The following is a 14244-nucleotide window of genomic DNA, read 5'->3' on the forward strand; positions in this document are numbered from 1 at the left end:
ACGTCGGAAAACTCTTTATTGCCCAACATTGTAACTACGTTGCCCGAATCACCTAAAGATCACTTAAGCAAAAAACGTTACAAAAGACAACGTTTATTCGACGTCGCAGAAGCTTTTACTTTGTTGTAGTACTAGTTCAACGTCGGCACAACGTTACAACAACGTTGACATTTATTTTAATACCTAAGGTACGGAGCTAATTATTTTTTGTAACTAATCCAACGTTGTGTTTAGTTAACATGTGGTCGCAAGTCGTGAAAATGTCACTTGGGTACCAGAAGTTATAATATACATTTTTTATTATAACCATAGATATTCTGCAATTCTGTCTCAATACCCTTCATAATTTGTTTGGTCTTCTTCACTTGATCGCTGTACTTTTCATCTTGGACTTTCACTTTCTTTATTCCTGGTTTGTGAACCAAGAAGGCGTTGTCTAATACCACGAAATCGTAGTCCATTAAACAGAAAGCGTATACCTGAAAAACATAAAGATCGAAAAAAAAACGGCCTCAGCGATGGCAATTAAATGAAGATCGCTGTGTCATTTTATAATATGTACCTAAAATTATATGGGGAATGTCATTGATGTTTATTCCCATGCCAACTGGACACCGCTTTTTGTCAATCATACGGTATTACAAGTGAATTTGCATAATGAAGTTACAGGGTGGTCAAAAGTTCCGTGAGTTGTTTCGAGTAAAGGATATGGTATAGTTGTGCTTGAGTTGGTTGATAAATATTTACTTACGTGTACGTGCTTATCTCGTTGACCTTCCCAAACAAATCTCTCGTCCCAAAATTGTTCTTTCTGGGTGGATAAAAAGAACGGTTCCCAATATTGGTAAGCGCCCTGTCTTTTACCGACAGAAAATAAGTTCAAACCTTCAGTTTCTGCAGCTTCTATCCACTTGTCTCCATCTATAACCTGAACAATTAGTTGAAACAATTTGAGGTTTTTTTATGTTCTTTTTTTTTTATTTTTTTTATTTTCTTTTTATTCTTTGACATTGTAAATATTTATAAATGTTTATTTTAAACAATAAGACTGACAATGTAATTTGTATACTTGTTTTGTATTCTATTTTGTTTGTTTACTTTACCTTTGTCTACAAATTGTAAAATTTTTTGACAATAAATTATTTATTTATTTATTTATTTATAAAACGAGAGTGTATCGAAGAGTGTCCATAATATAGTTTGACTTGTGTTTTATTTTCATAATAGAAGTGTATCTGATTCTCATATATTTACTTTTCCTTATTATTAGAAAGAAAAATTCATATCTCGGTATCTACAATTTTGAAAAAATATCTCTTCTCATCTGTTTATAGGAAATTAAATTATCTACAAAAAAGGTTTCTTACAATTTTTGTGTAAACCTCACCGTTCGAAAGTTATTAAAGATTGAAATTTGATTATTTTAAGACAGATTTCTTTTTTCTTACGAATTTTATAACTCGTTAACAAAAAATCATTACGATACGCGCAAGCCATGGTTTTGTAGGAAATTTACTGCTCTACAAAAATGATTTCTCACGATTAGTTGATTAAACTAACCGTTTAACTTGAATGCACAATAATTTTATCAGTTTTTGATTAATCATTCGAACAATTCAAAAAAATTGTCTGAATTCGCTGTGTATTATATAGGTAATAATTGTCGTCTAAGCATTTTCTATGCAAATTTCGTGTGATAAAAATTTAAAAATATAGAAACAAATCTATTTGTGACGTTTATTTCTTTTCATTTAGTACACCAAAGTTACAGCTCGGATGATATTTTCCAAAATCGTTAACATATTCTGTATAATTTCGATCATTTCTCTTAGGATGTGAGTCCCTCGTTTCTCGTTCTCTTCCTTAAATAATGAACCCAATGTTCAAAATTATCGATATTGGAACAAAGAAAAACCAACACAGGTTTGTCGAAACAAGGACGCAATATCCACAGAAAGTAAATGTTTGGGCAGGGATATTCGGACACAATATTATCGGGCCATTAATTCTTACGCGAAATTTAAATATAGAATATTATTTGGAAATACTCGAGAATTATATTTTACCTGCTTTACATGATGCCGCTAGGGAAAATCAGGAAGTTTGGTACCAAATGGATGGCTGCCCGGCACATAGTACCCTGGCTGTTCGGGAATATTTAGGCAATAGGTTTAACGGAAACGTTATTGGCCTAAATCATACAGTAAATTGGCCAGCAAGGTCTCCTGATATTTCGCCAAATGATTTCTTTCTCTGGGGCCATTTAAAAAGAGGATATACAAGGATAAAAATACCCAAATCTAGACGAGTTAAAATGCTATTTCTGCCGAATGCAATAGAATTTCAGTTTACCAACTAGCGAATGTAAGAAGAGAATTTTATGATCGCCTGGGTTTTTGTCTAGCAGTCGATGGAGGAATATTTGAACATCTTCTTAAATCCTACAGTTCTAACAATTTAATAGTACCTAAATTAATGAGTTATTGAATATTGTAATAATACTATAATTAACCTTGTAATTGATTACTTTATTTTACTTTAATTCATATTAATTTGTATTTATAAATACATCTTTAAGATCTCCGATGTAGGAATGAGTTTTCAATAATAGTAAAGCACTAAATAATTAGCACTCTTCTGAATTTGGGTTTTAGAGCTCTTCAATAAACCTAAATAGAATTATTCTCTAAAATAATTAGGGAAGCCAATAATTGACCCCATTAAAATTTACATGGGATTTCCTATGTCCCGTCCGACGATGCAACACCCGGTATACTATTTGCTTTAACAGTCTTTGGTTGAAAAAACAACCACCACTCCCTTTGTGGTAGTTTATATATTTTTTTCAAGTCAATTTGATCAAAATAGAAAATAATTAGTCCTGCCCTATAAAGAGTTAAAAAAACAAACTTTAGCGTAAAAGTTTCCACACCGAAACCACTAATTTGTTCCACTAATTGCGAGGTTCAGAATGAAGCTTAAAGCTTCATTCGAACCTTCAATTAACTTAGAAGCTTGTTTCTTTAATTTCAATATAAACATTCAGGACGTTAAAATTAGTGGTAGACCTTTTCAATTAGTAGAAAAAGTTATCAAACGTTTAACTTTTCCACTAATTATACTTGAAAATTTGCGAGAAATGTTATTTTGGCCTTTGATTATCTTCCGTCAAGAGAATTTGTGGTTAGAAATCAAAATTTGATTGTCCTGGTAACATTGCAGTAGAATTGTTAAAGTGTGGGACCGAGAAATTGCGCTGGCGCCTGGCAGAGCTGTTCAACCAGTGCTGTTTGCAAAATAAACTACCCCAAGAATGGAGAGTGGCTCATATAGTGTCTATCTTTAAAAAGGGAAATCGCAACGACCCCGGTTGTTATAGAGGCCTGAGCATTAACAGTTCAGTGAGCAGGCTTTTTGGAAAAGTTCTGCAGGGTCTCAGGGATAATATTGGTGACAAAATCTCGGAAGATCAAAACGGATTCACACCGGGGAAATCTTGCACAGATAACCTCTTTGTCCTACAGCAGGTGATGGAAAAAAAGATAGCAGTAGATCAAGAAGTCCATCTAGCGTTTATTGATTTGGAGAAAGCGTACGACTCTATTCCTCGCAACAAGATATGGGAAGCCTTGAATATTTTAGAAGTAGATAGATCCCTACTTAAGATAATAAAAGAGCTCTATAAAGAAAATAAAGCGTATGTTAAGATAGGACACAGACTATCCAATCCAATAAATAACACAAAAGGGTTGCGACAAGGATGCAGCTTATCATCTCTAATCTTCAATGCTTACGTTGAAGTAGCCCTTAGGGAATGGAAGAGGAGATGCCAAGGCATGGGAATACCCATTGGGGAAGATACACTGTTTACTCTGAGCTTTGCAGACGATCAGGTCGTGATTGCGCAGGACTCTTTCGATCTGGAGTTCATGACTAAGAGGCTTTACCAAGAATATAGCAAATGGGGACTTCAGGTTAGTCTAAAAAAGACAGAATACTTAGCTGTCAATTCCAACGCTTGTTTTGAAGTCTTCATAGATGATGACGTCCAGATTCAACAAGTAGACAAATTTAAATACCTGGGTGCTACTATCAACAACGAGGGTTTGGGCAAAGAAGAAATACAAACCCGAATTCAGAAGAGCAAACAAGTTATTGGTTGTCTTAATAGCCTCTGGTGGGACCGAAACTTGTCTGCAACAACTAAAAAGAGACTTGGACGAACATTGGTGGAGTCAGTTCTTTGCTATGGGTCAGAGCTATGGACTTTGAGTGCAGATACGAAGCGCAAAATCCAAGTTGTTGAAATGGACTATCTTAGAAGGAGCGCAGGTATATCTAGGATGGAAAAAAAGACAAACATCGAGGTCAGGCGTATCATGAATGCATCGGAGGAGACAGTGCTAGATCGAATTGAAAAATTCAGCTTAAAGTGGTTTGGACATGTTCTACGTATGCCGGAGGAAGTTTTTTTCAGACCTAGAAAATCCTGGAACGGAACGGTTAAGGAAGCAATGGAAGCTCGTAACCTAGAAGCTGATGACGCACTAAATCGAGACGTGTGGCGTAGGGTAACGGGAAGGCAGCAATAGGCTGTAGTTGGAAAAAAGTATCAAATACTTATACCAAATCCCGTTTATATATAAAAAAAAAATTATAAAAAATATATATATAAAATTATAAATATATAGTTTATAAATCAAAATTTGATTGTTTTATAAACGAAATATTAGGCTTTCTCTATGGATACAATTCACTAACGCAAGTTGTTGCTAGGATATTCTATTAATTTTAATTGCGTTTTTTAAACATTGAGAATGATTGTAAACTAAAAAGTATAAAGTGTAATTGAAACCACTAATTTATTCTACTAATTGGGAGGTTCTGAACGAAGCTTAATTTTCACGTTCTGAATGCTTACATTGTAATTAAAGGAACGTTACGTTTAGCGTAAAAGTTTGTTTTACTGAAACCACTAATTTCGAGATTCAGAATGAGGGTTTAAAGCTTACCTTGTGACATTCCAAACAAATATTTTTATGAAAAACTATAGCCTTCCCATTTTTCAACATCTCCTGCAAGGTCGTCTTGTTTTCCGGTATTGTCTGTCCCTCCTCTATCTCAAAGATCGGCAATACAAACACACTTTTCGAGTTCTCTTGGAATAATTTCAAGTTTTCCTTGGCGAACTGCAGAAAGTTTCCCACGAAGTTTCTGGGCGGGAACAATTCCATGTCGCTGGGAAAGAGCACGTAAGTTCTGGCGGCCGACTTGGCAACGTTGCGCGCCACGTTCAAAGGATAGAACAATTTGTTTTGGCGTCTGTATGTGTCTTCTTGTTTTATTGTTTCCCAAGGTGGCGGGATTGAACAGTCGTAATGATCGATGTAGGAATCTATTAGAGGAGTATTGTTCTAAAAATTAATAAAAGTTTGTTAAATATTTTATTATTAAAGAGAAAATATTAAAATAATATTAAATGAATTGTACAGAGTGAGTCAACGATATAGTAAGGTTCATTAACTCATTTGTTTGGAGGTTTACAAAAAAAATTAAATATAAAAGTTATAAGGAAGGTTAAAATACACATTTTAAAATTATTAGAGAGTATACAAGATGCTTCAGACATATGTTTTTTTTTAAATGTAACGCCGTATATTTTATTTAATTTTTAGATTCTGCTTAAAATTCCATAACTTTCTCATATACCGGGTACGTCTCAAAAGTGGCTCACCTCTGTAACTTTTTTATTTTTTCAGATAAAAAAACGAGATTTGGTATGCTAGTATATGACATAAATTAGGATTGATTGGTGTATTCAATTGTTTTTGGTCACTTCTTGTTTCACCGCAAATAACTACAACTTTTGATTTTTAAATGGCACTCTCGGTAATTTTTTAATAACCGTCTAACTTTAAAATACAATTTTTTATTAAGCGAGAATGTCAAAAGTTGACATATGATGTGTCATTCTATTCAGAATGTCATTTCCTATCGAATAAAGTCACAAAATACCGGGAGTGCCTTTTAAAAATCAAAAGTTGTCATTTCCGGTGAAACAGGAAGTGACCAAAAAGAATTGAATACACCAGTCAATCCTAATTTATGTCAGATACTAACAATTTAATAGTACCTAAATTAATGAGTTATTGAATATTGTAATAATACTATAATTAACCTTGTAATTGATTACTTTATTTTACTTTAATTCATATTAATTTGTATTTATAAATACATCTTTAAGATCTCCGATGTAGGAATGAGTTTTCAATAATAGTAAAGCACTAAATAATTAGCACTCTTCTGAATTTGGGTTTTAGAGCTCTTCAATAAACCTAAATAGAATTATTCTCTAAAATAATTAGGGAAGCCAATAATTGACCCCATTAAAATTTACATGGGATTTCCTATGTCCCGTCCGACGATGCAACACCCGGTATACTATTTGCTTTAACAGTCTTTGGTTGAAAAAACAACCACCACTCCCTTTGTGGTAGTTTATATATTTTTTTCAAGTCAATTTGAAGTGACCAAAAAGAATTGAATACACCAGTCAATCCTAATTTATGTCAGATACTAACATACCAAATCTCGATTTTTTAACTAAAAAAATAAAAAAGTTAGAGGGGTGAGCCACTTTTGAGACGCACCCGGTATTATGTTATATACCTAAAATTAATAGTTTTTGTAATATTTCAATTTGTTTAAACAAATGTTAAATTGCAATGTGGTAAAAAATTGTCAGTGGTGCCATTAATTGTTTCTGAAGTTGGAATACCAAAATTTGGATAAAAAAAAGATTATTTAATAATCTAAAAATTATTTTAGTTAAATGATACAGGGTGTTCAAAATATATTTATGAATTTCAACTACTTAAAATTAAAAAATCTTAAATTTTTTAAATGGTACACTCTTCAACTTTTATTAAGTATTTAGTAGTAGCGATTTATTCCATTTTTTTCTATTTTTATCCCTATTTTTAATACCATTACTCTATAACATCCTAGTTGCCATGACAAAACAAAACTATTTATTACTTATCTTTAACAAGTAGCTTAATAATTAGTTACAATTGTTAGTATTAGTTAAAATTAATTAACTTTACTAAAAGAAAATCGCAGTCGTGAATTTCTTGGTGTATTTCTATATTATGAAAGATGACACTTGGGGAGGGGGGGGGGGTTCCGTCGGGGCGAATAGCCACAGATTAGAGTAATACTAGATTACCTAATTGTTGAAGACTACTGATTATTCTCTTCGACATACTGTATTTTTTTTTCTCGTAGTAATTCTGGTTTATAATTAATTTCGTAAATTTTTATTCAAATCTACCTGTGAATTTGGAACATGGTCTACGTCAAAAATCAAATGGAACGAAACCAGTTCCTTGATTAGTGTTTCTTCACAATTTCTTAGATAAGCTATTGATGCTAGTGCCATATGGAAGTCATTTCCTGGGGCATATACTCCAATACTTACAGCACCTTGCCATACTCTTATAAGGGGTACTAAATTCTCCAGAAATCTGTAAAGAAAGAAATTGGAATAAAATGAAATTAGCATACTGCAATTCTGATTTTTACCACTGAACAAAAATCTACAAAATAAAAAAGTAATTTTTCTTGTAGACTGCTTTGAACAACACAACTTTTTTATTTTTTCAGATAAAAAACGAGATTTGGTATATTAGTATATGTCATAAATTAAGATTGATTGACGCATTCAATTGTTTTCTGTTACTTCCTGTTTCACCGGAAATGACTACAACTTTTGATTTTTAAGTAGCACCCTCGGTATATTTTTACTTTATTTGATAGAAAATGACACTCTGAATAAAATCACGTATCATTCATATGTCAACTTTGTAAATTTTCACTTAAAAAAAATTGTAGATATTTTAAATTTCAATCTAGAGTGCCATGGCTGTGTTAAAAACACTAATTTTTCATTAAGAAGCCTTGGAAAAATAGATTTGATCGTCTGATGTTTTTAGTGTCTTATTCTGACCGATTAAAAGATGCCCAAATCGATGCTCATATCTCAATTATTTGAAATGGAACGAGGCTGGCTCATTAGCATATTTGGAAAAAGCATTTTTTTACGATAATTTGGTACCACACACTTGATATTTCGAATCAAATTCTCCTTATGAACCGCATGTTGCAATTTCAAATAAACCATATTCGAAAATGTCAAAAGTTAACATATATTATGTCATATTATTCAGAGTATTATTTTCTATCGAATAAAGTAACAAAATACCGATGGTGCCATTTAAAAATCAAAAGTTGTCACAGCCACTTTTTAGGTGCACCCTGGAAACATTATTTAGGATACTACAGTTTATTCAACGCCAAGATATCCACCAAACGATAGCGCGAAAATAGCGTGCATAATTAGCATAAAAAGTAAAAAAAATATGGGTGATGTCACAGGTACTAGCCCAGTTAGTTGGGAATAGGACTAAAAATAACAAAATTTTATACACTTTTAGGGCTGCATTTCAAATTTCAGCCCATGTTTTCTGTGGCTTTTAAAATATAAACTACTTATCAAACTTTTTTCTAACAAACATCTAGAAATGGTCTTACTGAAAATCACCTGGAGCAGTCAATGTAATAGTTTCAGAACATCCAAAATTCCTCTGTGCTACAACAAAATTGAACAGAACATAGTACAGTCCCCGTTGTTCCAGATATTTCCTTTCTGGAATGTTGTTGCACGTGAACGGATCTGTGAGGATATCTAGTTCTCTGAAACAGAAAAAGGAAATAAAAATAGTATGTAGGGGCTAATATCACACCCCCATACACCAGTAGGTATATTTTCTTTTTTATTTATTTTTTTTCCATAGCAACTGTTAAAATTGCCTTATATCTATCAAAAATAGTAGATAAAATAGTACTTTAACCGCCAGGGTAGATTAAATGATACTTTAACAGCGAGGATAGGTTAAAAATTTTATTTCTTCTCGCACGTTTTTTAATTGTTTCCATTTTTGAAAATTTTTGTATTCCTTTTCAAAGTTATTCCGGATGTAAAAGTAGTTTGATTATGGCGTTTGTCGTCTCAGCCTGAATATCTATTGGTAATTTACTTAGTTCCTTTTGAGTCATTTCTGGCTCCAATTCAATCAGCAATCGACACGAAAGAGAATTAAAAAATATTGACTCAAAACTCAAAACTGACAACCAAAGAGACAGCTTTATTTATTTGTCAAATTACATAAAAACCAACGCCAACCCAGCACAATATTTTTTCTAATCGTAATAAATTTCTTAAAATAATAATTTCTGAATATTTTTTAAAACGTAACTCGCTATGGAAAAAATATTGTCTTATCTCTCTCTCTCTCTCTCTCTCTCTCTCTCTCTCTCTCTCTCTCTCTGTAGTGGTCAGGTGATGTGCGAGGTTTGTCTCCATAATTCCCTGTCTTGTGCTTCATGTACAAGCGTGTGCACTGGCTTGTGGGTGATTTTTGATAGCTGGTCTATCCATCGGGAGGGCGAGCGGCCTCTTGGTCTTCTTTCCGGAACCTTGCCCTGTATAATGAGTTTTTCCATACAGTCAGTATCCCTCCTCATAACGTGACCGAAATATTTAAGTATACGTGACTGTATAGAAGTTGAGAGGCGTTGAGTGATGTTCAGTTTTTCGATTATGGATTCATTGGTTCGCCGGGCAGTCCAGGGAATTCTGAGCATTCATCGCCAACAGTACATTTCAGTTGCGTCAATTTTTTTCATTTCTGACTGTCTCATCGTCCAGGACTCGGAGCCATACATTAATATAGGAAATATTAGGCAGTGAACAAGCCTTTTTTTTAAGTGTTTAGATATGTTTTTGTCTCGCCATATCTTTGAGAGTTTTCGCACTGCCACTCTTGTCATTTCACATCTTCTTCTTATTTCGCCTTCTAATGATCCCGTGTTGTTTATAAGTGATTGTCTTATACACGACGATAAAATTGCACCATCGTCTCCCGAAATTAATTCAGTCTTTTCGGTCGACAATAAAATACCATTTTATCGTCTTGTATAAAAAATAACTAATTCTATTTGAAGAATTTGGGTTAATTTCACTTAATTTTTCCACTTGAGAAAGGTCTAGGTTATAAAAATGCTGAACTTGAATTATACCGATAAATACTAATAAAAATTGCAGTAGACAGTTAATTTGTTTGAAGTGGATTATACAGGGTGAGTCTTAAATAAGTGCAAATGTTTTTAGGGCTGGTAGATCTCGATAAAAAAAAAGAAACATATTTTCTCTTCACCGTTTTTCAAGTAAATCGAAAAAACAGAGATATTTTACTTTGAAAATTTAAAAAAAAAATGATTTTTTGCTTACATTTTGAAAACCGCTAGGTCTTTTCTGGGATTTCTTTGTTGGAAATTTAATCTAATACATAATGTTGCCATATTATGAAGATAAGATTAAGTTTTTTTTAATTAAAATTAAAAAAAAATTAAAATTTTTTTCAACAAATTTGTTCACGAAAAAAATGTGTTTCTGCGGCGATAATACTTTTTATCTACGTCAGTGAGTTAAGAAGCTCTTAACTCACGCATTTTGAGTGAGTGTAAGAGTTTCTTAACTCACGCATTTTCATTATTGCACTCCATGTTTAGATGACTACCAAACAGAAAAAAATAATTTTAAAACATTTATTTTGCACTAAATTGGAAAAATATGTTATGAGTACCTATCCATAGTTGTGTACTTTTTTTTCGGTGCACCATTGTTCATACTTAGAGTATGTATATTCATATACTTCTGTTTCGATCTTGCTGGAAGCAATCCAGAAATGGCTCTGAATGCCTCTTCTTCAATGTCAGAGGGAATACTTTCCGAATCGCCCATTTTTTAAACTAGTGACATCAATATTATTTACTGTCATATTGACATTGCCATGCATGGTGTTATTTGAACAAAGGTATTAAGATAATTGATTTTTAGGATAGGTATACCGGGTATTGCATCGTCGGACGGGACATAAAAAATCCCATGTAAAATTTAATGGGCTCAATTATTGGCTTCCCTAATTATTTTGGAGAATAATTCTATTTAGGTTGTAACCCACATTCAAAACAATAACTTTAGATATTTTTGATTAGCTCGTTTACGAGTTATCGCCGATTTCTTTTTAAATATTTCTCCTTTCTTATGGCCCTGTATTTACTTATGAGCACCAGTCAAGGTAAAAAATAACTGTCAAATGAAGTTGTCATTTCAGAAATTTACCTATTTAGTGCTTTATTATTATTGAAAACTCATTCCTACATCGGAAATCTAAAAGATGTATTTATAAATACAAATTAATATGAATTAAAGTAAAATAAAGTAATCAATTACAAGGTTAATTATAGTAATATTACAATATTCAATAACTTATTAATGTAGGTAGGTACTATTAAATTGTTAGAACTTTAGGATTTAAGATGTTCAAATATTCCTCCATCGACTGCTAGACAATAACCCAGGCGATCATAAAATTCTCTTCTTACATTCGCTAGTTGGTAAACTGAAATTCTATTGCATTCGGCAGAAATATTATTTTTTAACTCGTCTAGATTTGGGTATTTTTTATCCTTGTATAACCTGTTTTTTTTAAATGGCCCCAGAGAAAGAAATCATTTGGCAAAATAAAAAAAAAATTTAGGCCAATAACGTTTCCTTTAAAACTATTGTCTAAATATTCCCGAACAGCCAGGTTACTATGTGCCGGGCAGCCATCCATTTGGTACCAAACTTCCTGATTTTCCCTAGCTGCATCATGTAAAGCAGGTAAAATATGATTTTCGAGTAGTTCCAAATAATATTCTGCATTTAAATTTCGCGTAAGAAATAATGGCCCGATAATATTGTGTCCCAATATCCCTGCCAAAACATTTACTTTCTGTGGATATTGCGTCCTTGTTTCGACAAACCTGTGTTGGTTTTCTTTGTTCCAATATCGATAATTTTAAACATTGGGTTCATTATTTATGGTAAACGTGCATTCGTCAGTGAAACATTCATTGTGTGTTTTTATAGTTAGACGTAGATAAAATATTGTACAATACACGCGAGTTAACTCCATTAAGATACTTGTGTGGTTACACAACTCGTGCTACGCACTCGTGCAACTTTCACACGCGTATCTTAACTCACTTGTATCGTAAATATCTATTATACTACCCCAAAAAATATTTGCACTTACTTAAGGCTCGCCCTGTATATTAATAAAAATTGCAGTAGACAGATATCTGCTTGAAGTGGATTATATTTTAGATAAATTATTATTTGCAAATAATCTGCTATCATAAATAGTAATACCGATATAAGTGCACTAATGGAAAATGCAGTTTTTTAGTAGCGAGATAAGATAACACACGATATATTAAAAGATAATATTTATATTGGAACTATTAATTTATATTATACAGGGTGTCCCAATATTCCCTGGACATAGAACTACTACGTATTTTTGGAATCAAAATAAGTTAATTTTTTAAAGTACAATATGACCGAAAAGAAAACGGTGTCAGAGACGGCTATGAAGTAAAGATCGCTGTCATTTTATATGTAAATCAGTATAATTTTTTTTTCGATCACTAATTTTAATCACAATAACAGAAGTGTATTTTAATGCTTATAAATAATAATAAATATATTTTTAAAAATCATTTTAACCATTTTCACGTGTTATGATGTTTTTAAAAACATCCCCGAAATTTTTCCACAAAGAGACGCTGCTCAATATAATCTTTGTAAATAATATGAAAATTAATAAATAAAATTACTCATTATAAATATAAAAAATGATTTAAAATTGGTTGTTGGTCATTTAAAAATTCTTGGACAAAATATCTCCATTTTCATGATATAAAATTCAATAAGTTTCTTACTATAATATTTATATTGTCGAAAAAACGTACACATTTATTGGTAAACTCATTTTTTAAATAATATTTATAGCATACCTGTTTATATACGAATAATTCCCTACCGAATTGAAAGGTCTGCTTCTATCGTATATATAAAAAAATAAAAACACTACCACTATACCTAAAAATAAATTTAGACGGGCTTTGGGAGTCATATTAATATGGCTGCACTATTATTCTTAATCGGATCAGTTATCTAACTCAGTACCCGAAATTCAAGATAAAATACCTGCCAGTAGTGATAAGATGAAAATAGGTGTGCGATATCAAACGAGATTAATCATATTCCGCAATCGACACTGCAAATTTCAAATAAGTTATTGTTTTTAAATATTTATATTATACAAAGTTTAGTAGTGTATAGAGGTATATATGCTTGTTTAATATATTAATAGTTTAAGCAATAGCTGCCTTGTTATAATCGGACTGTAGCACTGTGCAGGAAATTAAAAACGCTAAATACAGGGGCGGAGACTATTGAACTTGGCAAAGAAGTAGGGAATAGGAATTCTTCGAATTTAATACTCGGTAAAGAATAAAGATATCTTATCTGATTCGACCGAATTTATACAGTCAAAGGATAGCGTTATTACAGTTCTCATTTATTTTTATTTTTGGACATTGGATTTATATATAATTTTTGATTGTTTCATGGCCCTACGTTGATTGGCGATACTAAGACAGGGTATATCAATTTAGTATGAAGAGAAGTATTATTTTTAGATGGGATAATTAAAGAATATTAATATGAATACTATAAGCCTACTCTACGTCATAGGGTAACTTCTGTCAAAAAGTCGTGGCGGGATTTAACCATATCATGTTTTTTTTTTAAAATGTAACATCCTATTTATTTTAGATTCTGCGTAAAGATTCTATTATGTTTTTTTACGATATATTTCTTTGTAATAAATGTGTAAGCTAAACTTGTTTTATAGATATGTAATTGTTAGAAGAATAAATATTAGATAATTTATATTAGACTATTTAAGGTAATCTACAGGGGGTGTTCTAACCTATATCTTTTTGAAATCGGACTGACTACGTTTTAAATAGAAGATAGTCTGCAGACGTCCTTTCAACGTCAGCAGCCTGTATGAGTGTTTTTTCAAGAAGGGTTCTCGACCTCTTTAACTTGTTTTATTGTGTTTTTGCGGTGTAATGTCGTCGTATCCGTCTGTAGTTTAATACCGCGCGTCCACTTGTCTTGGCGTTCTCCGGAATAAGCATCGTACTGCGAAGTACCACGACATTGATTTTGTAAAGTGGTACCTGGCATTCGCGTAGTGTTGTGTTAATACTTTATTTTGACTA

General features: G+C 32.2%; 1 protein-coding gene across 1 annotated transcript; it reads right to left on the minus strand.

Moving 5' to 3' along the window:
• Positions 1-131: 131 nt before the first annotated feature.
• LOC115888836 (beta-1,4-glucuronyltransferase 1-like) lies at positions 132-13102 on the minus strand. Its single transcript, XM_030908694.1, has 6 exons — positions 12967-13102; positions 8593-8754; positions 7334-7526; positions 5013-5414; positions 752-928; positions 132-479 (listed from the first exon to the last, which is right to left on the minus strand). Exons 1-6 carry the CDS (start codon positions 13083-13085, stop codon positions 282-284), a joined length of 1251 nt encoding a protein of 416 aa, XP_030764554.1. The 5' UTR covers positions 13086-13102; the 3' UTR covers positions 132-281.
• Between the last annotated feature and the right edge of the window lie 1142 nt (positions 13103-14244).

This window comes from Sitophilus oryzae, unplaced genomic scaffold (genome assembly GCF_002938485.1).
Source record: "Sitophilus oryzae breed Bouriz unplaced genomic scaffold, Soryzae_2.0 scaffold_808_pilon_pilon, whole genome shotgun sequence".
In the NCBI taxonomy this organism is placed as follows: domain Eukaryota; kingdom Metazoa; phylum Arthropoda; class Insecta; order Coleoptera; family Curculionidae; genus Sitophilus; species Sitophilus oryzae.